Below are 25,782 nucleotides of genomic sequence, written 5' to 3'. Positions count from 1 at the left end.
TGAGGTATGATTAGGGTTTCAATTGGGAGCAGTAAGCGTAAATTGTGTGACCCAACAACAAGCACTTCACTCCCTCCAGGGCCCAAAAGGCCACTAATATTAACTTCTCATCATTACTAATTATTTGATGCACCGTCTCCTACCTGAATCAGTATCTGTAGAACGTTGGCTTTGTTTCCTCTTTATAGATTTCCTGGAATCCAATCGAGTGTTTGGCCACACATCAATTGATGCCTTGAAATTGTATACTTTTCTATTGGATTTTATACATTCTAACAATTGATGTCAATGAAAGGGAGGAAAAACTCAAATTTATAGAGTTGTGTTAAATTGGGAGGCACACTTTTGATTGGATCAAGCTTATAAATACTATGAATTTCACTGTTTTGGAAACAACTCCAATAAAATGGATTGGAAAACTCTTGTCTTGTCTTATGTCCCAATTGATGTGGAAAAACGCATTCCTTACGGATTATACATAAATATTTAGAGCATGAAATTTGTGAAGTTTGCAGTACTAAACATTTATAGATAGCTCAACATCGAGATATGGGTTGACCATACAAAGAAAATAGATAAGGTCTAGCTCAATTCCTAAAGAGGGAGGATTGCCTAAATCATTATGTCAGTGACTAATTTCTAAAACTAAAATAACATTTGAGTGTATACTGTATAATATCCTAAGTTTAGGGAAGAATAGTAAGGAGCACTTTTAAGTAGCATCAATCTCGCCAACAAGTAATGCTTAAAGCAAATGCTAAACACAGTTGATTGTATTGTCTCTCTGTGGACGATCTATATGGGCCCTGAAATCTCTGCATTTGCCAAAGTACTGCCCATGCTTCTCCTGCACTTGAACTGCCTTGTTACCTTAAAATATGATTTGGGACCTCATATATTCAGTGCTCATCTACTGTTTTCATATGATTCTTGGGAGCAATATTGATGTTTGATTTGTGGGTTTCAACATTGGCTTGAATTTAGTAGCATGTGAACTGAATCTGAGTGGCGGTGGCAAAGAATGGCCCTACTCATCAAATTGCCTGCTATTTGCATATTTTGCTTCATCTTGACATGACTACCTAACTGAACATGATTTTTCATATGTTGATTGTGAAGCCAACTTAGAGTAACTCACTTCTTTGAGAAGGCAACTATTTTTCAAATTCAAGAGTTTTTTTTTTTTTTGACATTATAATAATTTTCATAAAATCCTTAAGTAAAATAACATAGAATGTTTTTCTTTTTAGAGTGAATTTCTTCTTTTTGGTGTGAACAATCCTTTTTTTTTTTTCAATTTGATTTTAAGTATGTAGGTTCTCATATTTGGGTTGATAGTGATTTTTAGGTAAAGTCCCTCTCAACAATGACGACTCTAAGATTCGAATCTCTTGTTGCCCTACATTGATTTATGATAAAGTGTTTGTGCTATAAATAAGACTTGACAAATCTCCTCCCCTTTAGCTATCTTTTGAGGGTGTGTTATTCCACACTTATTTAGGATAAAGTGTTTATATTATATGTAAGATTTGGACAAACGTCTTTCTTAAGCTAACTTTTGAGGATAATTTTACCGAACGAGAAAACTTAGTCCTCTCATATATTTGAAAAAAAAAGCATGACAAACACCCTTTTTCAGATTTTGCATTCTGAATGAGTGCTGTGTAAAGTAAAGCAGACATTAACCACTTTAAATGACTTATCTGTTTGAGATTGTACAAAATGTTCACATAAAATTGCCACTGAAATTTGCACTTACATGCCTTTAATAGCCCAAACCAAGGCTTTGGCCAATTGGGGTTGGGGACCTCACCTTGTTTATGGGGGAAGAGATGACCATCATGCATGTGGCGTACTGTGTTCATTTGCTTTCTTATGTTTCTCATTTCATGCGTATAGACTTCTGCTTCAATTCATTGCCAGAATTCTGAACCAAAAAGTGGAATTGACTGCTTGATTTTTTGTGATACCTAATGCATGTGGTCCTTATTTGCAGCAATTTCTAGCATGATTCAAATAATTTTCACTTCCCTAGCTGTATGGTGCAGAACTCCATTCTCAAAATTGAGAAACTTCGATTTTGAAAGAGATGCATGAAAATGACCCTCAATCGAGGGAATTGGAGTAAAGTTGTTTATCACGTTAATAAAGCATTCTTCAACCTGAAAAGTTAGATGTTAATAAAGCATTGTTAGGTTATGGAATGTGGCATATCATTGCCATGGTCCTCAGAACTTGACCGAATCGATGGGTTCGATTGGTTTAATTAAAAATTGAATTAGTAGCCAGTTCGATTGTAACAAATCATTGATGACTCGACTGAGTTTAACCTGAATCAACCCATTTACTTCAACTCAACTCAACTAAGCCTGAATCAACCCATTTACTTAAAAAAAAAAAATTATTGCAGAGGAGAATTGAACCTAAACCTCTTAAAATATATAGAACTATATTATATTTTTATTAATTTCTTTATATATATATATATATATATATTTCACAAATGTATAAAATTTTTATATTTATTGTCATACAATTTTTTTAAAAAATTAAATTTATTTTTAATATTTATTTAAAAAATATATTAAACTGCTAATTATAATAATATATTATTATTTCTTAAAAGATTATTAATTTTATAATGGATAATTAATTTATATTTAATAATATATTAATTAAACTTCGGTTTGATCCTGTTGAACCTTAAATCTTTAATCATTGGTTGTTATTTGTTTAATAATAGGTCAGATTTAAAAAATGATCATTGCAATAATTAAGGTCATACAAACACTAAATCAAAATTGCAAAGTTTTTCCTGCAAGATTAAGAAGCTAATTATATTGCCTATAATAATTATGCAAACATGACCACATTAATTTTTGCTTATTAGAATCATTAGCAACGTTTTGCCATAGATGATTTTGATGGTGGTTAGGTTAGTTAATGTGTTAGTTAGTCTCTACTCTCCACTAAGCTTAAAGTAAGCATAGTTTAAGGGGGTGAGGACCTTCATGCTCCAAGGGATCATGCAAAGAAAGCATGAGATCATATGGGCCATTAACAGGGGAAGAAAGAAAGAAAGGTGGGATGTATATTGGCCATGCATGGCAAGAAAAGAGAATTGTTGTGATAAGATATGATTCCAAATTTTGCTTGCTCGAGAAACTTGGAACATTTTTAAGGGATTGCGTAAAGCTCAATGGAGGCTACATATGTAGGGGTGGGAGAGTGTATAGAGATTTTTTGTTTAATAGAGAAGACATGATTTGGTAACATTGTCCCTTGCTCCAACATATGGTCCTCATTTAACATTAAAAAGAGCACATAATGGTCCTAAAAAGAGCCGGCAACGCATGAAGATTTTTGTACACATATTGTTTTTTTGGTAAGGGATTAAAAGGGTAAAGATTAAATATGAGTATGTATGTCAGATGAGTAATATACTTATAGTCATTTGATCAAGTTAGGCTAAGCAGATTATATTTAATTAATTTCTAATCATTATTTTAACATTTAATTTTTTTAAATGCTCAATTTTTTTTTATGTGCATCGAAAGTAATTTTTTTAGACAATTTTAAAAAGTTAAATGACAAAAAAAAAATGTCAAATATCAATTTTAACCAAATATTTTAATTTATATTTTTTAATTTTAGTAATAAATTTAATTAAAAATAATTAAACTCATCACTTGATAAATTATATTAAAATCTTTTCATTTATTAACTGTCAGTTTTAGCTAATATATTTAATTTTATTAATTTGTTCAATAATTTTAATATTTTTATTGATTTTAACAAGCTTCCTATATTAATAAAGAATATAATAGTTGAATAATATATCTAATATTGTTATATTAATTTTAATTTTTTTTCTCTCTTTTTTTATATTATATTTTTATTTCACATATTTCTCATCATTTTATCTCAAATTTTTTACCTAAAAAATGAAAAAAATTAAACTTTTAAACTTAAAAAATATTAATAAATAATATAATCAATATATAACTAATTATAACTTTCACAATAAGAAGTAGTTGATTCAATAAAATACTAATTTTATTTATTTTTTTAGAATAATTACTGAAATAATAAAAAAAATTAAAATATTAACTAATATTAATAATGTTGACAAATATTTGAATGATTTTTATCAGTTAAATTATCTAATTAAGTTAATTGTTAAAATTAAAAATAAATGTAAAAGTTTAATACTAAATTGATAAAATTAAAAAGATTTGATAAATTTGAAAAAATTTATAAAGGTTTGTAATTAATTTTTAATCATTTAGCTTTTTAAGAATGCACTCTTTATATTAATTTAGCATTTTCAAAATATTAAATAATTTTAAAATACCTTTTTAATAGAATAAAATCTTAATTGATAAGAAAAGAAAATTTCATTCTTGTCTACTAAATTAATTTTGTTAGATGAAGTGTTAAATTTTGAAACTACTAATTAAAAATAGTAAAAGTAAAAGATATGTTTTTCATTAAAGAAAATGTCTCTACGTTACATATAACATAACATTTTAAGAAATCATATTTATATCTTATTCACAATTTCAAACGATAAAAACTTGCATAAAGAAAAGTTTAAAGAAATTAAAAAAAAAAAAAAAAAAAAAACTAGCCACCTCCTTCCGTAAACTCTCTCTCTCTCTCTCTCTCTCTCTCTCTCTCTCTCTCTCTTAGCTATTGGTGAATATCCTCTCTTCTTTTTTTTTTTTTTCTTGGTAGTCTCTAAATTTATATTCTTTTAAAACAAATCTATATTTGTCCCGACTTATTCTTGTGATAGATCTAAGTTTGTCATCTTTGTTTGAAGGATTTAGTGCCTCATCTTCTTGAGAATTTGATATTTTTTCCTTTGCGATAATTTATTACTGTTTTCTTTATTGTGATGATTTATTTTTTTTTTATTATGGAGTTATTAGTTATTTTATTTTATTATTTAGGTAGGAGTGTAATGATAGAAAATACAGATTTTCTCTTCATGAGGATATTAAAGTTCATTTCGAAATTAGGCTTGTAGAAAGATCGTGGAGTTTAATAGTTGTAGATTACTATCATGCGGAACATGATTCTTGCAGAATGACCAAGTAAAATACTTTGTCAACACATTCAAATCAATATAATTGTTATTATATTTTATATAAATAATTTATCTCAAATTTTCTTATACAAAATTGTAGTAGTATAAAATTTTATATTTTAGATTTATATTATATCTTCATGAAAGCTCTATCTTTTATTCTTAAAAAAAATTTAAAGAAATTAAAAGCTCAATAACAAAAATCAAGCTAAAAAAAAAATCTAAAGACCCTCATCAAGGAAAGGAAATCTAAAAGATTATGTAAATATTTTAAAAAAGAAAATAATAATCAATTATCCATAATTAATTATGACAAATCTCAAATTGATTTGGAATGATTTGGAAGGTGTACGTAGTGATTGTTATAACCAAAGACTTGCTTGGATTTCTTCCTATAGCTAATAGTTGTCTTATACTTTTGTTGATAATTTTGGTAATAATCTATGCCTATCTTATATTTTACTTCAAAATCAAAGCTCATGTCTGTATTTATGTATTTAAATCACACACAAAAATAATTAATCACCAAAAATATAATTAGTTGAGGAAATTATGAAAATCTTCTAAAGGAATAATTAATCACCAAAAATATAATTAGTTGAGGAAATTATGAAAATCTTTTAAAGGAAATGGAATAAATTCAGTCAATTTGATCAGCTCATTTAAAAACACTAATCCATAACAATATTAATGTTTATATATAAACACATTTTTTTTAGATTAAAGATTTATTTGGATATATTACCAAATAAAAAGATTTGTATGGATGATTAATAATTTAAAATTTATTTAATTTAGTAATCATGATCAAAATATTAACGAATGATTAATAACTAAAAGATTGTTAAGTTTTTTAACTTTCAATATTGTAATCAGAAGCTGGTGTAGCATAGTTCAGTGGCTTTGGCAACCTTGAGTATAAGTTTTGAATTTTCATATTATAAAAATATATTGTAATTATAAATTTGAAAAGATTTTTAAAGAACTATTTCAATTGTAAGTTTGTTATTAAAACAAAAAAGTTTATCAAATAATTTAATTTACTATTTGTAAATTTAGGATAATTTGATTGATTTTTTTTTCATTTTTAAGGTGTATAAAGAGTGAAAATGTCTAAAATTCGTATTTTCTTAACTACGTATTTGAAGATAATTTACCTTTATGATGAGAAAATGGATGACTCCCTTTTATTGCATAGCCCATTAATTATTATTCAGTCTATATTGAACCTCTATTAGACTCTCATAATTTCTTTAAAAATTTAAAAAATTTTAATTATTGTATTGATTCAACAGGTAATTATTGAGTATTAAGACTCCACAGTCTGATTTTAGTTTGTCTTAACTCTCAATTAAAATTAAACAATTGTAAGTTTAGTGATCCTTAGAGAATGTTACTAATTTATTAAACCTAAATTTAAAAAAAAAAATCTTAATTAATTAATCAATAAAGGAAAATAAAATATTTATAAGGCCAAAAAAGTGTTTACTATTTTTTATTGAAATCTTTTGGGTGATAAAAATCATCATAGTTTTAGACCGGTTGAAAGACTCAAGTGATAAGTCACTGATTCGATTAGTAGGTTAAAGGTTTAATTAGTGACTCATTAAAAAATTAATTAAATATTACGCACGCCATGTGATAATCAACTAAAATTTAATTTTACAATTAATATTTCAATATTTTTTAAGTTATATTTACATATACCTTAATAATACTCTCAAATTTATATAAAAATATTTAAATATTAAATATTTTTATTTTTAAAGTTTACAATTAATATACAAAATAAACACTTTTATAAATGAGTAATTATTTTCTTAATATTTATAAAATATTAATTATATGTTAAAATTAAAATAAAAATATCATTTTATATAACTTCTTATGTTACCATATATTAATATTTTAAATTTTCAATTTAAAAAATAAATAAATTGCTAGATCAACAAGTCAACAGTACAACCAGATCATTCAGAGAATTAATTCGATTTTGTGTCTAAATCATGAATATGTCAAATCAACCCGTTGAGTTAGTCTAAATTTTATAATAATGAAAGTTAAAGGATAAACTAGAAATTAGAGGTACATAAATGGAGTTGCGAAATGTTTGGTGGAGAGGACGAAATCTAGGTGGCAACTTCACATGGAATGAGTTGGAGTTTGATGGACTAAAAATACAAATAAAAACACACGTTTGTATAGCTTAGGTAGCTAGCTTACAAGGGTGACAGGTGGGTGTGCGTTGTTGAATTATTTTTGATGACGTGTTCGATCCCTTAGATTTGGTTGATAGACTCACTCCTCACTTTGGATTCTCCTTAATGCCAAACCTGTAAACCACACTCACCACCGTCCCAACCGTTTTTTAACTCTCTCTCCTTTTTTTTTTTTTATTAATTTTAATTTATTGATATTATAATAAAAATTATTAAAAATATCTCATTTTATATAATTTATTATTTTTTATATACCTTCAATAATTATTATTTTTTGTCTTGTATAAAAAAAATAATTATTTTAGTGGAAAATTATATAACTTTTTAATAAATATAAAAAAAAACCTTTAGTCTCCTTTAAATAATAACAATAATAATAATAATGAAACATGCTTCGTGAGATTATGATTGGAGGAAAATCAAATATCCCTTTAGCTAATGACTGCAAATAACATTCTTTAAAAAAAAACTTCAAATAAAAAATAATAAGGATAGATTAATATTTTAAAATTATTATTTAATATTAATAAATATTAATTATAATAATAAAATTTATTATATTTTTAAAGGAAAAATTCTAGCTCGATCTTTAAAGAAAGTAAATATTAAAAAGGGCAGCGAAGTAATATAAAAGCTATAGTGCATAAGCTTAAGACTTTTAGAAGGCGGAAGACCTAAGCAAGAGAGAGTCCACTAAATCGTACGGCTAATGCACAGCGTAATACGTGGACCGATAAATCCGGATAATTTAGTGGGTCCCCACTTCTCCACCTACGGCTGCGGCCCTTTTGAAATTTGGCCGTCAAATAACTTGAATTTGGCGGGTACATAGTCCAGGCAAGCCTGCTTTCTACTTTAAAGAAAGTTAGCCGCATATTACAAATACCTCCTTCTACAATTATATAATTACTACAATTTCCTCGCCTGGTGGATAACTCTTGCTTGCAATGATACCTTTATCTTTATGTGTCCTATGCTTGACTAATTTTATTTGGGTTTACACTTAGACTATATTTTTAAAATATGGATAAGTGGATTTTGAGCTTGAGATTACTTTCCTAATTTTATGATTTCAATTAATTGATTGGTGATTTCATACACTATAATTGAGTTTTAAAGAATTTAAATTTAATTTGTCAAAATATTTTTTAGCTTGAATTCAATGAGTTGAATATCAATAAGCTCATGTTTGATTCATTTAAAGAATGAGCTGAGCCAAGTTAAATTTTTATTAAATCTTATATAAAATTTAACTTAATTTTCATAAAAAATTATATGTAAATTACAGATAACTATAATGTATAAATACAATTATATATTAATTATATCATAATTTTTAATAATATATTATTTTTAGAATAATCACATATAAAATAAAAATATTTACCATGTAATAAAATAAAATAATTATAAATACTTTTACAAATGAATCAGCTGACGAGTTTTAACGCGAGTCAAAAAAATATTGAGTTGGAGTTTGACTCATTTATTAAATGAGTCTAAAAATAAGGCTTAATATAAACTCGACTCATTTATCATATGTTAACATGAATATTTGATAATTAGATGATAAGTGTTTCTCTTAAGTTTTTAATATTTCCTTTATTTATTTTGTAAAAAAAAAGAAGAAGAAAATTTTGGTAAATAGTAAATTAAATACAATTCATATACACATGAGTTTATGCATGTTTTATAGTATAAATATTTAATTTATTCAAAATTATGTAAATATTTAATAGTTTATATTATTTAGCATTCAATTAAAAAAAGGAATTGAATAGAAATGTTAATTGTATGGAACACATTGGCATAAAGCATCATGTTAAGCATTAATAATCATAATTGTATGCAAAACTAATGAAATACTACAACATTATGAAACTAATCATGGTGTAAATTTTTTTTTGGGCCATTTCTTGCACTATGGGACATATATTGTCATATATAAAATTCTTATACTGAATGAATATTTAATAATGAGATGATAATTATATTTCTTAATTTGGAAAAATTTTTATTTTTTCCTTTATTTGTGAAAAAGAAAATTATCTGTTTTAATATTAATCACATTTATCGTAAGAAAAAGAGAGTTATCTTTTATTATGGATTATTCTTGTATAAACTCAAGACACAAAAATGTAGGGTAGGACTTACCTATTAAATTCGTCAATCTTGCATGTTTATATCTTAATTCTATAGTGAATTCGGTCTATACAAGATTTTCTTCTTATTACATAATCCGTCACTTATTGCTCGATTCATTGAATTTATATTAAATTAAAAAAGAAAATTTTGATAAATACTAAATACCAAGTATTGAGACTCCATTATATAAAAAAGAAAAATTTAGTAAATAGTAAGTAAAATTTTTACATATATATATTTCTATTCATTTTATAATATAAATATTTAAGAGTTTATATTTGACTTCTTTTAGTACTTGCTTAGAAAAAAAGGAATTGAATAGAAATGTTAATTGTGTGGAACACAATGGTATAAAGTATCATGTTAAACATTAATAATCATAATTGTATGCAAAACTATAGAATTACTACAAAATTATGAATGACCTAATGAATTAGGGTAATTGCCACAAAAGTTTTGGGTATGAAACACATTGTTATGAAATATGAAGTTAGGGTTTCTAATTCTACCAACTGGTAGCCCCACCATTTCCTTCCAAATTCAAGCCCACCACCTCCCAATTAAGGGAGGGAAAAATCAGAAAGGACCAAAAGGAAAGGAAAATGTTGGGACAAAGCTTGTAATCAAAGGCACAACTTGCAAGTGAAGCAAAGCCCATCATTTCCTCACATGCCCCTACCTTTCTACCAAAACCCTAATAATAGTTTTCCCAAATGGATAAACCCTAGGGGCATTTCTGTCAAGTAATATTAAGAGAATTGAATTGCTGTAAAAAAAATAAAAAAACCTTCTTGGAGGTTGAAAGGGATTACCGCCAAGGTGGCTATAATTAACTAGAGAACAAAATCAGCACTAATTAAGGGTGATTATTGAGTTAATCTTTTTTTGGCAATTTCATGCCTCTTGCCTCCATAAATACCAGTCCACTCTTTACCTTTCTCCTCACACCCCACAACTCCAAAATTCCCCATCTCTCTTTCCCATACACTTCTCTTCCTCTCTTGTTTTATAGAGCATTGGTTAGGGAAGAAACCAATGGCTGCGAGGGGTGCAATTGGTATTGTGTCTTTAGTGCTGTTTTTGACTCTTGTTGATGCAAGAATTCCTGGTGTTTACACTGGTGGATCATGGCAAAGCGCCCATGCTACTTTCTATGGAGGCAGTGATGCCTCTGGGACAATGGGTACTGTAATTTTTGACATATTCATTCTTCTGTTCTTGTTAATCTCATCATTTTCAGAAACAATATACAATTTCCTCTGTTACTGGTTCATTTATGTTGCTCTGTTCTCAACAACTCGAGGGCATCTGCATTTTTCATAATTGACCCATGATTTGTTACTGCATTTCCCAAATAAGCCCATACCTTTCCATTAATCTCAAGAAACCCATTTGCGGAAATGATCTTACTCTTCTCTTTGTTTATGTGTAGGTGGTGCTTGTGGGTACGGAAACCTGTACAGCCAAGGCTACGGGGTGAGCACTGCAGCTCTAAGCACAGCCCTGTTCAACAACGGCCTTAGTTGTGGTGCTTGTTTTGAAATCAAATGTGCTAATGATCCACAATGGTGCCATGCCGGTAGCCCATCAATCTTTGTCACAGCCACAAACTTTTGCCCTCCTAACTATGCTCTGCCAAGTGACAATGGCGGGTGGTGCAACCCTCCTCGTCCTCACTTCGATCTTGCCATGCCCATGTTCCTCAAGATCGCCGAATACCGTGCCGGCATCGTCCCGGTCTCTTATCGCCGGTAAAAAAATCGAGCTTTCTACTCTTGTTTACTCCCTCTAAGGCTCTAACGCGTTTTCTTTCAAAAAGGAAAAAAAGTATTATTAATTTTATTGATGTCTCGACAAAGAAATGAATATATTTCAATTTTAATTTTTACTAATGATATTTAACAATTGCAAATTTCAAAATTTTCAATTAATTATTTTGATTCAAAAAATTTTATCTATTTCATTAAAAAATATTTATTAAAAAATGAACTTTTTTAATATAATAATTTAATTATAATTCTTAAGCATGATGAGATTCATTACCATAAATGAAAATTGTTGCACATAAATCGATTCGATTTGGTTGAACAATTTTTCATAAAAAAGGGTAAAATTGTAATTAAGGCAAAATATATACTTAAAATCAGAACCGTTCCTTTCTTTTGATCCCACGGAATCCTTATCTTCTATGTTCCAAATATGAACAATTTTTTGAGAAATTACTAAAATACCTATCTAAAATAATTAAATTCCCATTTTTTTTATAGGGTGCCATGCAGAAAGGGAGGAGGAATCAGGTTCACCATCAACGGCTTCCGTTACTTCAACCTTGTATTGATCACCAACGTCGCAGGTGCAGGAGATATCGTGAAGGCGAGCGTAAAAGGATCAAAGACTGGATGGATGAGCTTGAGTCGTAACTGGGGTCAAAATTGGCAATCAAATGCTATTTTGGTTGGTCAGTCACTCTCCTTCAGGGTCACAGGCAGTGATAGACGTACCTCCACTTCCTGGAATATTGTCCCTTCAAATTGGCAATTTGGCCAAACTTTCACCGGGAAGAATTTCAGGGTCTAATTTAGTAATTTTCCCTCCTAATATTTTCCCCTTTTTTTAATTTTTGGATTTCTGTTTCCTTTTTATGGGAAAAGTTGAAATGGGGAAAATGCGTTATTAAGCTTTTAAAAGAGGGTTCTTCCTTTTTTTTTTTTTTTGTTTTTCGGTAAAAGTGAAAAGTTAAATGTAAGGGAGGAGCTGAGGAGGCTGCAAAGTCAAATTGCCCGCAGCTTTTATTTGCCGTGACATAATTTAATATATATACACATGATATTGTAATTTTCTTCATTTAGTGCCTAATTAATGTGTGGCTATTGAAAGGTTAAGCATTTGGTATCCAATGTTTAATGGGTTGTGTCAATTTTATTGTATGCTTTATTTAACTTGATTCAAATGTTGAATATGTATTATTCATTTGATTCTTATTTGAATTTCACTATCTCAATTCTCTTGCTAAAAAATATTCAATTTTATTATATGGTTAGCCATTTGGGTTAGAAAAATAAGGAATTTTCTTTTGTTTGTTTGGTTGAAGATATTTGGATGGAAAGAATTGGAAGTTGGGGAAGGAACAAACTCTACCTTGCAAAACTAGTTGTCCAAGTTGAAACTGAACAAGTTGAATGGAAGTGCTGCCTTTAGTATCATCTTTTCTTGGTTCACATTGAAATATATTCTTCCTTTCCTCAAAGTTCTTTGATGGCCAATTTGAATGTCAAGTAGAAAAGTTTTAGATTTCAAGGCTTGTCAAAATTCTCAAATTATATATATATATACATATATAAGTGTAATAAGTTGACGGGGAAAAGAAAATGAAATGAAGAAGGAGAGATGAAGGATACCGTAAAGGAAAATAATATCGAAAATTTGTAAATTAGTTTTAATGTCTAGCATGATTGAGTAACAAAAAATATTCCCGTTGTTTTATTTTAAGTGATGTTTAAATTTTTTGTCTCACTTTATTTGTCTTTTTAGAAAATTAAGAAAATATTAATTATTATTTTTCAATTTTACTTTTACTTATTGTCATCGCTAATGCATTTATTTCTTGTTTATTGCCTTTTCTTTATCTTAATTAAATGCAATGATACTTAGTTAATTATCAATATTTTTTTTTATAAAAATAAATTTATTTAATCATTTCATTAATTATGTGCAAAAATTTTAAAAAGCACTTAAAATGGGATATAGGGAGTAATATACATTAATTTGAGATTAATATTTAGTTATTGTATTATTTTTAAAGCTATCATTTAAAAAACATATTAGTTAAAGTCTATCAAAATTATTTTTAAATTAAATTTAATATACTTTAATTGTAAAAAATTTAAATAATTACATAATATATTTAAATTGTCTTTTTCAAAATGAAAAGTTACAATTTTTAAAAAAAGTAAATTAAAATCATAATCCTTAAATGGACTTATAAATCCATGCAAATATTTTAATATAAAATATAAATATAAAAGTGAAAAATGTACAAGATATGGGAGTTGTAATAGCTAGGAGCATAAATTAGTTTTGGGTTGTTGGGTAATTAAAGATGTGAATTCAATCAATTACAGCTCATAAGGATATGAAAAAAAAAAAAAATCATTCATATTAAATTTGAATAAGTTTGTTTCTTTAAAAGCATGATAGAAAATAGGTTTCATCGTTAATATAGTTTGACCTTTAAGGCTTAGTATTGTCATCATGCCAAGGAAAAGGAAAGGTAGAAAAATCATCAACAAGGGTACAAGTAACTCCATGTTTTGAAATGAACTCATTATCAGCTGGAATATACCAAAAATTAAAAAGGGTGGAAAATGCAAATATGAATATTTATGGAAACAAAAACTAAAATAATATTTTATTTTATTTATGTTATTCTATTTTACTATAGGGGTTTATTTAATATTGTTATTGAAGTTGTTGCCAAAAAAATTGTTATTAAAATATATTAATTAAAGAGTATTAAAAAATAATTTAAAATTAAATTTAATAAATTTTAGATATTCAAATAATAAAATAAATTTTTTAAATTATTTTTTTAAGAACATCTAAAATTAAGTTTTTTTTTTTCATATTGGCAAAATAAATTAAAAATTTTATGTATATTGCTTATTTTATTTAAAATTTTTAATTTTAATCAATTTAATTGCAACTTTTAAAATTAAAAAAAGTTTATATAAAATCCATAATTTAATGTGAAAAAAATTCTTAAATTATATTACAGATTTTAGATAAAAATTTTTAATTTTATAAATTATAATTAAATTTTCCATAAAACAAATAATACATAAATATTTAAATTTATTTTGTCAATCATTTCTTTTTTTATAAAAAATAAGATTTTTGACCTTCAAATTAAAATATCAAATAGATACCAAAAGTCACTTTATTTTAAATATATTAATTAAAGAGTGTTAAAAATAATTTAAAATATTTTCTTAAATTCTAATCATAAAAATATTACATTAATAAAATAATTTTTTACAAATTATTTTTTTCAACATTAAAAATGATGCTTTCAATTTGAAAAGCACTTCGAATTCTTCAATTACAACGCCAAACGTGTACTAAGTGTGTTCTTTTTAGGAGTCTTATAGGTAACTTGTATGATGATAATAGCCTACTATAGTTCATATCAGGTAAATCAAGATCTTTATTTTCTGTAGAAAATGGAAAAAATTAACATTCCATCAAGTAGCCACTTAAATCTCGAGGCCAATGTATGCAATGACAACAAGAGCAAAACCTCTGTTCCTTACTTTGCAACATTAACTTGCCGCCATAATAGTATAACAGAACACTTTTGTAAATAAACCAAAGCTGGGTTGGTATTTTCAAATGAATACAAATTTTGGGTATTCTCAAATCGGTTGCAAGTGCAGCCCTCTCCACAAATAAATATCAACATTTATGCCCACGTTGGCGAGTAGGTTATTCAGGCATATGCTATTGCGTTGAATTGGTAGGTCTCTGAATGGATAAAATTAACATCAGCGAAACGCAGCTTATATAAACAGAACCTCAAGGCTTCTGCAAGTCACAACTCAAAAGAGATGACTAATGAAATAACGTCTCCTCTTTGTTCAACTCACAAACCTTACAAGGAAACCAACGCATTATAAATATGATAAATAGCGAATGCAAATGGATATTTTCAAATTCACAAAGACATAAAATAAGAACAGAAATTATTGAATAGAATCCACACTTGCTGTAATCACCCCATTTACGAGTGGATCAGCACATGCCAATAATACTGGGTAGCTATCCAAAATGGATGCCAAATGCCTAAATGTGTTATTGGTACTCCGTCTAGGCATTTGCTATCGACAAATATTCAACCAAGTGGCAGCAACAAATTGTAGAATATTGACATTCTCCAACATAATAACGCATTAAAAATCTGGAAAAACTTTATGAAAAATTAATCCACTTTACCAGAAATTATAGGCAGAAACAGCAACACCATGAATATGATAGGTCATGAATTAAGGTTCATGGTACAGGTAATCGATCAATTCTACTTGAATGTTTAAGACAGTAGATAATGTATATAATGAAACGTAATTAAATTGATTTACTTAATTCTGACAGCATGTAAGCTATAGTATGTGTAAGGTAATAGTTGAAGTCTTTCAAGCATATCATCAAACAACTTGAGGGTTTCCCTTCGATCACTATTTCTGTGCATCAAATCAGATAACTGGTCTATACGCAGCCACCCAACCACCCATTCATGGGGGTAGTAAGTGTTATCCATCAAAAGTATACATGTGAGATGGGATTTAGTAGACAAAGCGGTATCAAATACCCGCCATCTGTGGATTCCATCCCTACGGTTGTCTGGCCGCTGCCTAATTATATACCTACTTTCCCAAAAACAGCTCTCTGCTTTGAGAAAACAGGCAGCAATCAGGCTTTCTCTGTCTGCACTGTTGTTCAGTGAGGAAACAAAAATAAAGCGCTTCCTCACAACAAACACAACAAATGCAAATTCTTATTAAACCAAAGACGAGCTAACATTAATATTGCCAAGAAAAAAAATCTTGTGATTTGGGTTCATATCAAGTGTAAAAGATTGAAAGAACCGTCATTGTGGGAAAAACCCAAATCAAAAAAAGGTCAAGAAAGAGGGAAAAATGACAAATTGGAGACACCCAAGCACAGACTCTTTGAAAAGAGTGGCGGCATCTTCTTCTTTGCCTTTCATCCTATCTTTTTAACCCTTTAAACGAGATGCGTCTTGACTGTTGTTGGGATCCCACTCAAGCCTCTCTCTTTCAAATCATAACCCATTAGCTTAAACAATTAAACAACAAAAGCAACAACAAATGAAGATTGAGGAGAAATATTGATGACAATTTTACGCTATGAGGGATTTTATGACGGCCGCAGTTTCAAAATACAGAGGAAGTGCTACTCAAGCATGACACGAGAGCTTGAAATTCTAGGTTTTTTCAAATTTATAGGAGAAAGTCTAGAATCCTGGGGCTTTCAAGAGCCCATTAATCAAGCCCATTTCTCTCTGATAAAAAAGCCTAGACATTTAAAAAGTTTGCGCCACAATAATTTTTGGGTAAATTTCAGTGAACTTGCGTATCCAGCTTTTGATTTTTATAGATGCAGCAGTTGCCCTATTCTCTTGTTTCCTTCTTTTTTGCCCTATCCTCTTGTTTCCTTCTTTTTTTTTTTCCCTTTCAAATTTCAATTCAGATTAAGCTCAGTTCTAGTACATTCACAGCCAAGTTTAATTATTGAGTTACTTGATAGGACAGCATAATCCTCCTATAAGCCTAACTGATAAATACAAACTCTGTAATACTAGATTCTAATGGCAGCTCCATCGCTTTTTACGCTTGAGAGATTTGTAACTCTTCAACTCTCGAATCATATACTTGATTACCTCTTGTAGACTGGCTTTTCTTCCTTCTTCATAGTTCCAGAGTTCAGGAACTACATATCTCCCACTTGGATTGTATTCGTTCAATTCCATTAGTGAATCAGCTATGGCTTTGTATGGTGCATCGCCCCACAGTTCTCTCAACTCCTTCAGCTTTGTGTCATCTTTGTCTATTACTTCCTGCATTTTCAAAGAATTATCGCTCATATATTGGGTACTAAGGAGTATAGCAGTGTATTTAGGATCTAGTAGCAGATCAGTTATGATATTTTTAATTGCTCCAACATAAGCCTTGCCAATTGAAGTTCATTACGGCTGCCAAAGAGGTCTACAAGTAAAAAAAGAACTCCATGTATTGCATTTTGTTGGGTGCATCCCTCAGGCCAGCCTCCAATTTCTCACACTAATATTATCTACTCCGGGACTGATCAATCGCTCTAAAACAATGCAAATTTCTTATGGAACTGTCTAATTATTCATTGTTCATGTAGGATCGATCTATGTATGCAGGTAAACAAAACAATAATTACAAGGTAGAGAGAGTACTTGCAATTTCCCATCTACAAACTCGTTCTTGAAGGGATGCCAATTTGGATTGCTGATATAGTGTTGCCACAATGAGCATATCTGCATCAATTTCTCCTCATAATCTCTAGAGAACTTCTGCAAGCAGATATCTTCAAACGGTTTGATATCAATCTCTCCCATTCTCTTGACTCCAATAGTAATTTCACCATCCATAAAATCTTGCAATCCCTACATTACATACGCAATATCATTGATTTATTCATAATTTTGCATTCATTACACTAATGTTGAGAAGATAGATGTTAATGAAAAAAATTAGTACATAGACAAAACCTAAGAATATAAATTGTCATTTAGTCAAGACAAGAGAACAAGAGATGGGAGGGGGGTTGTTAAAATTCTTACACTTAATAATTCCTTTCGAGCTTCTTGCAGCTCAAAATTACTTGTGCGCTCTTTGACGATAAGCATTTGGTTAAGATTGTCCATGCACTGTAATTCTTCTACTTTTTCTGCTAATTCTTTTCTCAAATCATCAGTCAGCTGTGGATATAGTTCAAATTAATGTGTCAGCTTAACTAGGAGATTCCTCAGGAAAACTTACAATGAAATTTGATCCAAAGCTGACTTTATAGATTAGGAAGAAAATTGAAATTGAAAGTAAACACTAACGCTGATGACAATCATAATTTGCAAACACAAATATTTGAAATTGCCTCAAACAAAATTGTGTATCTTGTGCTGGTCATCAAAGACCAGCAGAAGTATAGATAATAGGATGAGTTGTTCTACAAGCAGTCTGGAATAAAACATTATCAGAACAACCAAAAAAAGGACAAACATTTTCATAGTGGCAAAATTAGAAGTATCTTCTCTTTAGGGCTACAAAGAAATAGAAGCAATCAGCTCATTAAAGTAAGAATGAGTACCTCTTCCCTCTGAAGGATCAAATTTTTCTGCTCAAGGTCATGTTGAGCTACTTGCTTCTCGAGTTCTTTAATTTTCTGCTCAAATTCATTCCTTTGAAAGTCTAATTTCTGCTGCAGTGTCTTGTTACATGCATTGACAATCTGCATCTTCTTTATACCTGGTTAATAAATTCAAGTGATAAGCATGCACTTTTCATACCTAACTGCCAGAAAAAACCCAGAAGATGAACAGAGAAAGAGAACAAAAAAAAGAGGGAATCAAGACCAAACCATTTAATTCTTAGCTATATTAAATAGAAAAATAAAAGTGGCAAGCAAAAGTGCTCATTAAATCTAGTTGCCATATATTTTTGGTTGATACATACCCATCTTTACTGAGTAAATTTCGCAAGGCAGTAAAATGAGATACAGGGATAAAAATACCCAATAAATTCTAGTTGCTTCACTTGTACCACAATTCACATTTGTTCTCGTACCCAACCCAAGGATGAGACTCTCAGAAACAAAATGTTAGAGGTTTGTCCCGGTGCATGAAAATAATTATTTTTAAACATGTTCCATGTCATTATGGCATCAAGTTTCTAGCAACAATAAAACATCAAATCTTTTAATACATTAATCTTGAGGATTTGAGTATTAAACTTAATGATGGCAGGACACTTGTAGAAATAATGACTAGAGATTACGAAAAATTCCATATTTATAGAGCATGGAATACCTTCAACACGTGCTTGCTGCAGTCTGTCATTCTCCTTCATCATCACATTTAGAGATGCTGATGTCCCATCACACTTCTTCTCCATTTCCAACAACTTCTGGTTTTTGAAATCAATCTCCCTGGCAAGGCTCACAACAAGATTGCCTGCCTTTTGCAGCTCTTCAAGAATGTGGTTATCCATTTCAATCTAGTATAAAATGGTGCCTACAACATCTCAACTCCGCAGAATCAGGCTGCGGTATGGTGTAGAACCACAAAAAACACTCAAAGGGGAAAGGAAATAAACTCTCAAATTTAATTAATCCTCGATTGTCAATATCAATAATAATACGCTCTTCAAAATACCTAGATTAAATAGGTATTAGGTATTTATAATATCCCAAGATAAGAAATACTAAACCAAGCTAACGAGGAAAATACTAAGCCTAATATTATTTTATAAAAATTCATAAATAATAGAAATCTAAATTTCCTAATTGCACTAGAAAATCTGAATTAAAGGTCTTACTTCCACAATTAACAATTAAATTAAATAATTCCTAAACCTAGTCTTCCTTGACTGCATCACAATCCCAAAACAATTTCACACAACATGAATCCTTTCTCCCATTTAACTTTGTTAAGGACTAAACTGTCAACTAGTTGTGTTTGCTATATTAGATCTCTTTTACAACTTCATTCTACAGATGCCTAGAACATGAGCCAAAATAAAACAGAACGATAGGTAATAACAACAATACAAAGTTAGATTGAACCAAATATGAAGAACAGAATATATTACATACCAAGTGAGGATTAAAGATCAGAATGAAATTTATAAATGAAACTCACTATAATATTAATGGCCTAATTCACAGTAACTACAGATTGAAGAGAAACCCCACATGAATGCTCAAAGACATAAAATGCTGCATGTCACAAGAAATAAAGAAAACCTAAAGTAGTTTAATTTTTACATGTAATTTCTTAATGCCTCAAATATATACTGCTTGTTCCCAACAGTTACCATGATATAATAACTCAAATTATGGCTATTGCATGCATTAAAATCAACATTTCAAACCGTAATCACATTTATCAACCAAATGTGTGGATTTTGCCATTAGATATTGACAAGGTGTAGGCTCTTTTAGTCACCTAGAAAGATAAAGAAAGGGTTTTGAAATTCAGAATGCTTAACCTGAGCCTAAAAAACCAGTTAGCTAGAATTTCAAATGAGTTTTTCTAAGTATTTATTGTTTCTTCTTCTTTAAGCAATGATTATAAAGAAATAAAATAACAAATCATCTCATTTCTCTCTCACTTTCCACCATTTTCCCGCTCACCAAACAGGAAATAAACAAACAAATAAATAAATGAAGAAGTGGAAGTGAAAAGGAGTGACCTTTTTTTTGGCACACTGGAAGCAAGGAGTTACCCTTACCAAGGAGCTGCTCTCTGCTCTCTGCTGTCATAACTTAAGGCAGAGCCCTGTTCTGCGTATGCTCTTGGAACCTGGACCCTGTCCAAAGCCTAAGGCCCAGGCCCAATAACAACTAACCAATTCTTTTTTCATTTTTTTTTTTACCAAATATAGTGATAGGGACTTGGATCCTCATGCAAACAACACCCTATGACTGTGGTTGGTAAAACCATCGTATTTTTGCCCCGAATTTTATTGGAACAAATTTGAGTAATATAATTATGTTTGAGGTGAGTATAAATTAAGTAAATAATATCCGTATAATGATTATCTATATTTTAGGGTTATACAGTTTTAACTGAAAAGTCGAAGTGAATTGATTGATTTCGATATTTTAATTTGATTTTTTCACATCTCAATTCAGTATCAGTTAATAATTTAAGATGATTTTAATTTTTCTGTTTGGTTGAATTAATTCATTCAATAACCGAATTACAATAATTAGACAAGATAATGGGAAGGGTGAAATTTTAACCTTTTCATTTTACGCTTAGTGGAAAAGAATAGAAAATTAGAATATTCTGATTTTATTATCAACTGTGCGATTTTAAACTTAATTTAACTGGTACATATTTAATGCATTTCAGCAGTCATTAAACTTCAATTGTTATTTTGACTAAACCATTCAACTTTACTTTAATTTTATATCAATAAATCCATTACTGTAAATTTTATATGGAGATTTATCAAATATTTTTTTGCACTGAATAAGATAATTTATTTTAATTAATGATAAAATTGTAATTTAGTAATTTTTTATCGTGATAAAATCTGGGTGAAATTCTATTAAAATTTAGTAAATATGATTATTAGAACAAAAGAGTAATGTTACTTGGGGTAATAATAATATGTCTCAACTGCCCCAACCAATCCTAAAAATTTAAATCCTAAGATTCTAAACCCAAAATCCTAAAAATTTAAATTTTAAATATTAAAAAACCTAAATTTTAAAAATCTAAACCATAAACTCTAAAATTATTAACCCTAAAATTTTAAAATCTAAACTCTAAATTCTAAACCTAAATTTAAAATCCTAAACCCTAAAAACCAAAACTTAAACCCTAAAAGCCTAAACTCTAAACCCTAAAACTAAATTCTAAAAATTTAAACCTAATTTTAGAATTTTAGGGTTTAGGATTTAAAATTTAAAATTTTAGGATTTAGAGTTTAGGTTTTAGAAATTTAGGGTTTAGATTTTTAGAATTTAGGTTTTTATAATTTAGAGTTTAAGTTTTTAAGATTTTATATTTAAATTTTTAGGGTTATATATAATTGTTGGTGTAGACACAATATTTTGGCCAATCTCTAGTCATAACTCACATTTCAGTCGATCTCCCTTGTAGGCGTTTTACCCGATCTCTACCATTTACTTGACCTCAAGTCATTTTTTCCGAACCCATAATAACTTATTTTACGGATGAATAATAAATCCAGAGTATATCCGATCTTATGAACAAATTGAGTATTTTCTAATCTCTATGTTTATTCGACTTGCTTTGATTAATTGTCGAACCATCGCAGTCTGCATTTAGTTTTTTGATCCCCTCACTCCAAACTTCGGGTAATTTCAGGATCAGATCTCACTCGCATTGTTTAAATATTTAACCAAAGTTAATATCTTATCCGATCTCTAAGTGATCCTGAACCTAGCAAAATTGGACCAAGACCCGGTCTCAAATCATTTATTTTCAAAGGTTTTCTAATCTCAATATGAGCTCTCTAAGCAGTCATGTTCGATAACCGATCTTAAGCTTTGTGGAATTGAATTAACGCTCATTCGTTCTTAGTTTGGTATTTTTCCAATCTCATCAAGAATTGATCACAAAAAAAAAAAAAAAAACAAAATTCATTCTAAAGGAAAATATACAAGTCATTCGGCAGGAGGGTCTTCCCTAACCTGCTGTTCAGTTATATTTCTGATCTCAACATTCTCTCTCTCCTCTCTCTCAGGCTCTTCCTCGCTCTCCTCTTCAACTCCCAGGGCGAGCTTCTCCATCCAGGTGAAATCTTCTTGAGGATAGCGCTTTATTAGTTTGGCTAAAAGATCGCCATGGGCATTCACATAAGCACCAGCCTCATTCACCAGAGCCTCTTCCTCCTTCGCCTTTATCTCATCGGTAAACCGAGCGAGATTGGCAGCTTAGCAGGCCCGAGCGTCTTCAAGTTCCCGTTCCAGTCTACCCATCCTTTCTTCATAAGATTTCACCCGATCTTCTAACTCAACAATCTGATCATTAGCAGAGGAGAGTTGGGTCCTGGCAGCTGATGCGTCGCGAACCGCCTGGAGGATCTCCCTCCTCAAGAGATGGGCCTTCTCTCTGATCACTTGCTGATTCGCAACAGCCACCAAGCCCAAACTCATAGTTTGAGTCAGAAGATCGCTGATGCTATCTTGGGCCATCCGTGTCCGATTTTCTTGAAAGCATATAGTAGCGCCCAGGACCTTAGCCAGATCGGGATTGCCCCGAACTGAACGGTTCCTTTCCAAAGATTGGAGGAGGACTTGGGCACCATGAGAGAGCGGCCGAGCAACTAATTTAGAAGACCCTCTTGCACTTGAAGAGATTGGAGGAGGAGGAGGAGGTTCAGCCGGATGAGTTGGGGGATCTGGAATGGGGACCTCTATCTCTGAGGTCGGTGGCTCTGGAGGTCAGAATGGAGAGCTCAGTACTTCTACCAAATCTCGTCTCGGTGTCTAGGCAGTGGCAGTAGCCTCTTTTATCTCTAGTACTTTTTGGGCGAGCTCCCTTTTTCGTTTACAGCTTTCCTTTACAGTCTCGCCTCCTGCTATACTTGCACAAAGAGCAAGTTAGTGAGTTCACTAAGATTAGGAGACCAAGGATCTAGATTATACCGGTCTCGGGGCCAAGGTCAGAGAGTTGCATCTCATAGTCCTCACGGGTGATCACTCGCATCATCCACCATTTTTGCTCAGCCATAACGGCATCCAAACATGAATATTTGTGAATGGTCGCTTGATTCTTTAATTCCTTTACCATGGCATCCTCGTCTCTATTTAGGGCGATATTCTTTGGTACTTTAGGAACCAAATACTCCCAGCTACATGTAATACCCTCAAAGCCATTTGGATCCTTGGTCCTTAATATGAAAAACCGATCTTTCCAGTTCTTTAGCGAGGAGGGGAGATTGGTGAAAAGCCCACAGTTCAGCTTGGCTTGAAAAAACCAATATTTGTCATCTTTTCGTTGAGCAAGCCTATGTAGTTCAGCAAAAACCTTCACCGTGGGCTCAAGTTTTTTAGCCCGGCAAAGACCTCTGAAGGCCACCAGGGTTCGCCAAGAGTTCGAATGCACTTGGCCTATGCAGACATGGTGAAACTTCAGAACGGCTTTATAGAATTCATCTAGGGGAAATCGAAGCTCGGCATTTAATTGCTCTTCATACACCATGATCAGGTCAGTTTCGTCAAATAAATGATCAATCCGAAGATCTCCATGGCATCTGATAAGTTCAAAAGAGTCGATCAAAAGATTGTACTCTTGGCTTATGGATTGGAGTTCGGCCTCCCCGAGGACTAATGGTAGTTCGTCCACGGGTAAATTCTCTTTCCCCGTGGCCAGTGTTTGTGCTTGCTTTGATCGGGCCGGTAGACTAGAAATCAACATAATCGCTGTAGCATGTTCTGATTGCTCGCTCGGCCCGGTAGCATCGCCTTCTTCCGAGGTCCATGAAATATGAACAGAGGGAGGGCTCACAGTTCTCTGACCATCGGTACCGCTCATTTTCATAGATAAAAATAAAAATTGATCAAAAAAATATTAAAGCTCTTATCAGAGAATAAATCGGTGCTGGAAAACTTTAGAAAACAAGAGAGAGCATCGTAGTTGCTCAGGAAATCTGAAAATGGCGTAAGTGGGCAAATGGCTAACACTCCTTTCTATTTATACCTGCTCGAGCATTAAATGCTCATGAAGCCCTAAGTGATGCATCGGTTAGCATAATCTGACAATTTCGATGACTCATCAAAAAGAGAATTCTGGAAACATGGCAGGGAGATTGGATAATTAAAGATCAGTTACGAGGGATCAACCATAGTAAGTAGTTTTGAACCAAAGAGATCGGTCGGATGAGTGTGATTTGGGGGATCAGATAGGACACAGTTATAAGAGATCAGGAAAAATAATGCAATAATAAAAAAAAAACAATTTTGAATAAATAAAATTTCATTTCATTCTCAAAATGTCAGATTACATCATTTGGGCAATCTCTTAAAATCAACAATTACAAATTTCCCTTCACTACATTCTACCTATCTTGCTCTTATGGTTTGGACCACTCCTGATTCCAAGATGCCGTTCAAGAGATATATGAAGATTGGGTGGGTAGCTCTCGTCAACTATGGCAAAGACTACAGGAAGCTTGGTGTCATCATCGATGTCATCGACCAGAACTGAGCTACAATCGGGACTCCTGACATGGTTAGGAGCCAAATGAACTTTAAGAGGTGATCACCGACATCAAGATTGAAATTAGCAGTCCTCTTGCCCAAAATCGGTCCATAGCTCAGATCGGCAAGCCGATCGAAAGCCAGGATGGTAATCAGTTTCGACCCTAATCGGTTAATTAGTCTGATTCCCTCACCATCATCAGATGATGCTCTTATAATTCTCTGATCGCCAGCATCAGCCATTATCAGGCGATGGACAAAGAAGATTATTGAAAAAAGGTCAAGCTGGTTGTCATGATAAGAATTTTCACCAGAAAAGTAAGGATCGGAAAAATAGCACATTAGAAATTCACCGGAGAAGCAAAAAGTGCGAGTGTGAAAATGACAGAATTCTCCTGCATATATATAGGGCCCTGACATTTAATGCCTGCAGAACTTGAAACGGCTCATCGGTAATTGAAAAATTTATTGCTTTGATCGATATAGGTTGGATACAAAAAAGAGATGAGAAAGAGATTGAAAATTAAGATAAGATCGGGAAAAAAAGAGATCAGAGGCAAAAAGAGTTGAATTAAGAGATCGAAATAAGAAGTCTCAGGTCTACCAACTACAAAAGAGATCAGCTAAACTGAGAAATGACCTATAGAGATCGGATAGCTTGGAGAATCAAAATCACATTCAATCATGACCCTCAATTTGTAAGATTAACTCCTCACCATTGGATCTCAAACGGTTAAAGCAGCTCAGTACATCTCAATTTACACCTTTGATCACACTTGTAAAGACATTTTTGAGACCTTTAGATCAAAAGTGAATAACTGATTCGACACA

General features: G+C 30.9%; 2 protein-coding genes and 1 non-coding gene across 4 annotated transcripts; 1 reads left to right on the top strand and 2 right to left on the bottom strand.

The window, feature by feature from the left end:
- The first annotated feature begins 10,386 nt into the window (after window positions 1-10,386).
- LOC110650608 (expansin-A4) lies at window positions 10,387-12,353 on the top strand. Its single transcript, XM_021805668.2, has 3 exons — window positions 10,387-10,639; window positions 10,889-11,207; window positions 11,724-12,353. The coding sequence occupies exons 1-3, from the start codon at window positions 10,492-10,494 to the stop codon at window positions 12,031-12,033; spliced, it is 777 nt and encodes a 258-aa protein (XP_021661360.2). The 5' UTR covers window positions 10,387-10,491; the 3' UTR covers window positions 12,034-12,353.
- Window positions 12,354-14,641: 2,288 nt separating this feature from the next.
- LOC110650610 (factor of DNA methylation 1) lies at window positions 14,642-20,519 on the bottom strand. 2 transcript variants are annotated; one of them, XM_058133605.1, is made up of 6 exons: window positions 19,082-20,496; window positions 18,364-18,521; window positions 17,840-17,977; window positions 17,453-17,662; window positions 16,910-17,086; window positions 14,642-14,976 (listed from the first exon to the last, which is right to left on the bottom strand). In XM_058133605.1, exons 1-6 carry the CDS (start codon window positions 19,260-19,262, stop codon window positions 14,953-14,955), a joined length of 888 nt encoding a protein of 295 aa, XP_057989588.1. In that variant the 5' UTR covers window positions 19,263-20,496; the 3' UTR covers window positions 14,642-14,952. The 2 variants fall into 2 exon arrangements, with proteins under 2 accessions (XP_057989588.1, XP_057989587.1); XM_058133604.1 differs by lacking the exon at window positions 14,642-14,976 and having other exon boundaries at window positions 15,775-17,086; window positions 19,082-20,519.
- Window positions 15,776-15,907, bottom strand: LOC131173725 (small nucleolar RNA snoR143). Its single transcript, XR_009144038.1, has one exon. It is a non-coding gene; the product is annotated as a small nucleolar RNA snoR143 (small nucleolar RNA).
- Window positions 20,520-25,782: the final 5,263 nt, after the last annotated feature.

This window comes from Hevea brasiliensis, chromosome 14 (genome assembly GCF_030052815.1).
Source record: "Hevea brasiliensis isolate MT/VB/25A 57/8 chromosome 14, ASM3005281v1, whole genome shotgun sequence".
NCBI lineage: Eukaryota > Viridiplantae > Streptophyta > Magnoliopsida > Malpighiales > Euphorbiaceae > Hevea > Hevea brasiliensis.
This window is presented reverse-complemented; position numbering and strand designations above follow the sequence as displayed.

What these genes read in the sequence shown, in the direction of transcription:
- LOC110650608 (XM_021805668.2), top strand. Translation starts at nt 10,492, where the DNA reads ATGGCTGCGAGGGGTGCAATTGGTATTGTGTCTTTAGTGCTGTTTTTG. An exon ending in TGATGCCTCTGGGACAATGG is followed by an intron (nt 10,640 to 10,888) that starts GTACTGTAATTT and finishes GTTTATGTGTAG; the next exon opens with GTGGTGCTTGTGGGTACGGA. An exon ending in GTCCCGGTCTCTTATCGCCG is followed by an intron (nt 11,208 to 11,723) that starts GTAAAAAAATCG and finishes TTTTTTTTATAG; the next exon opens with GGTGCCATGCAGAAAGGGAG.
- LOC110650610 (XM_058133604.1), bottom strand. Translation starts at nt 19,262, where the DNA reads ATGGATAACCACATTCTTGAAGAGCTGCAAAAGGCAGGCAATCTTGTT. An exon ending in GCAGCAAGCACGTGTTGAAG is followed by an intron (nt 18,522 to 19,081) that starts GTATTCCATGCT and finishes TTTATTAACCAG; the next exon opens with GTATAAAGAAGATGCAGATT. An exon ending in CTCGAAAGGAATTATTAAGT is followed by an intron (nt 17,663 to 17,839) that starts GTAAGAATTTTA and finishes TATGTAATGTAG; the next exon opens with GGATTGCAAGATTTTATGGA.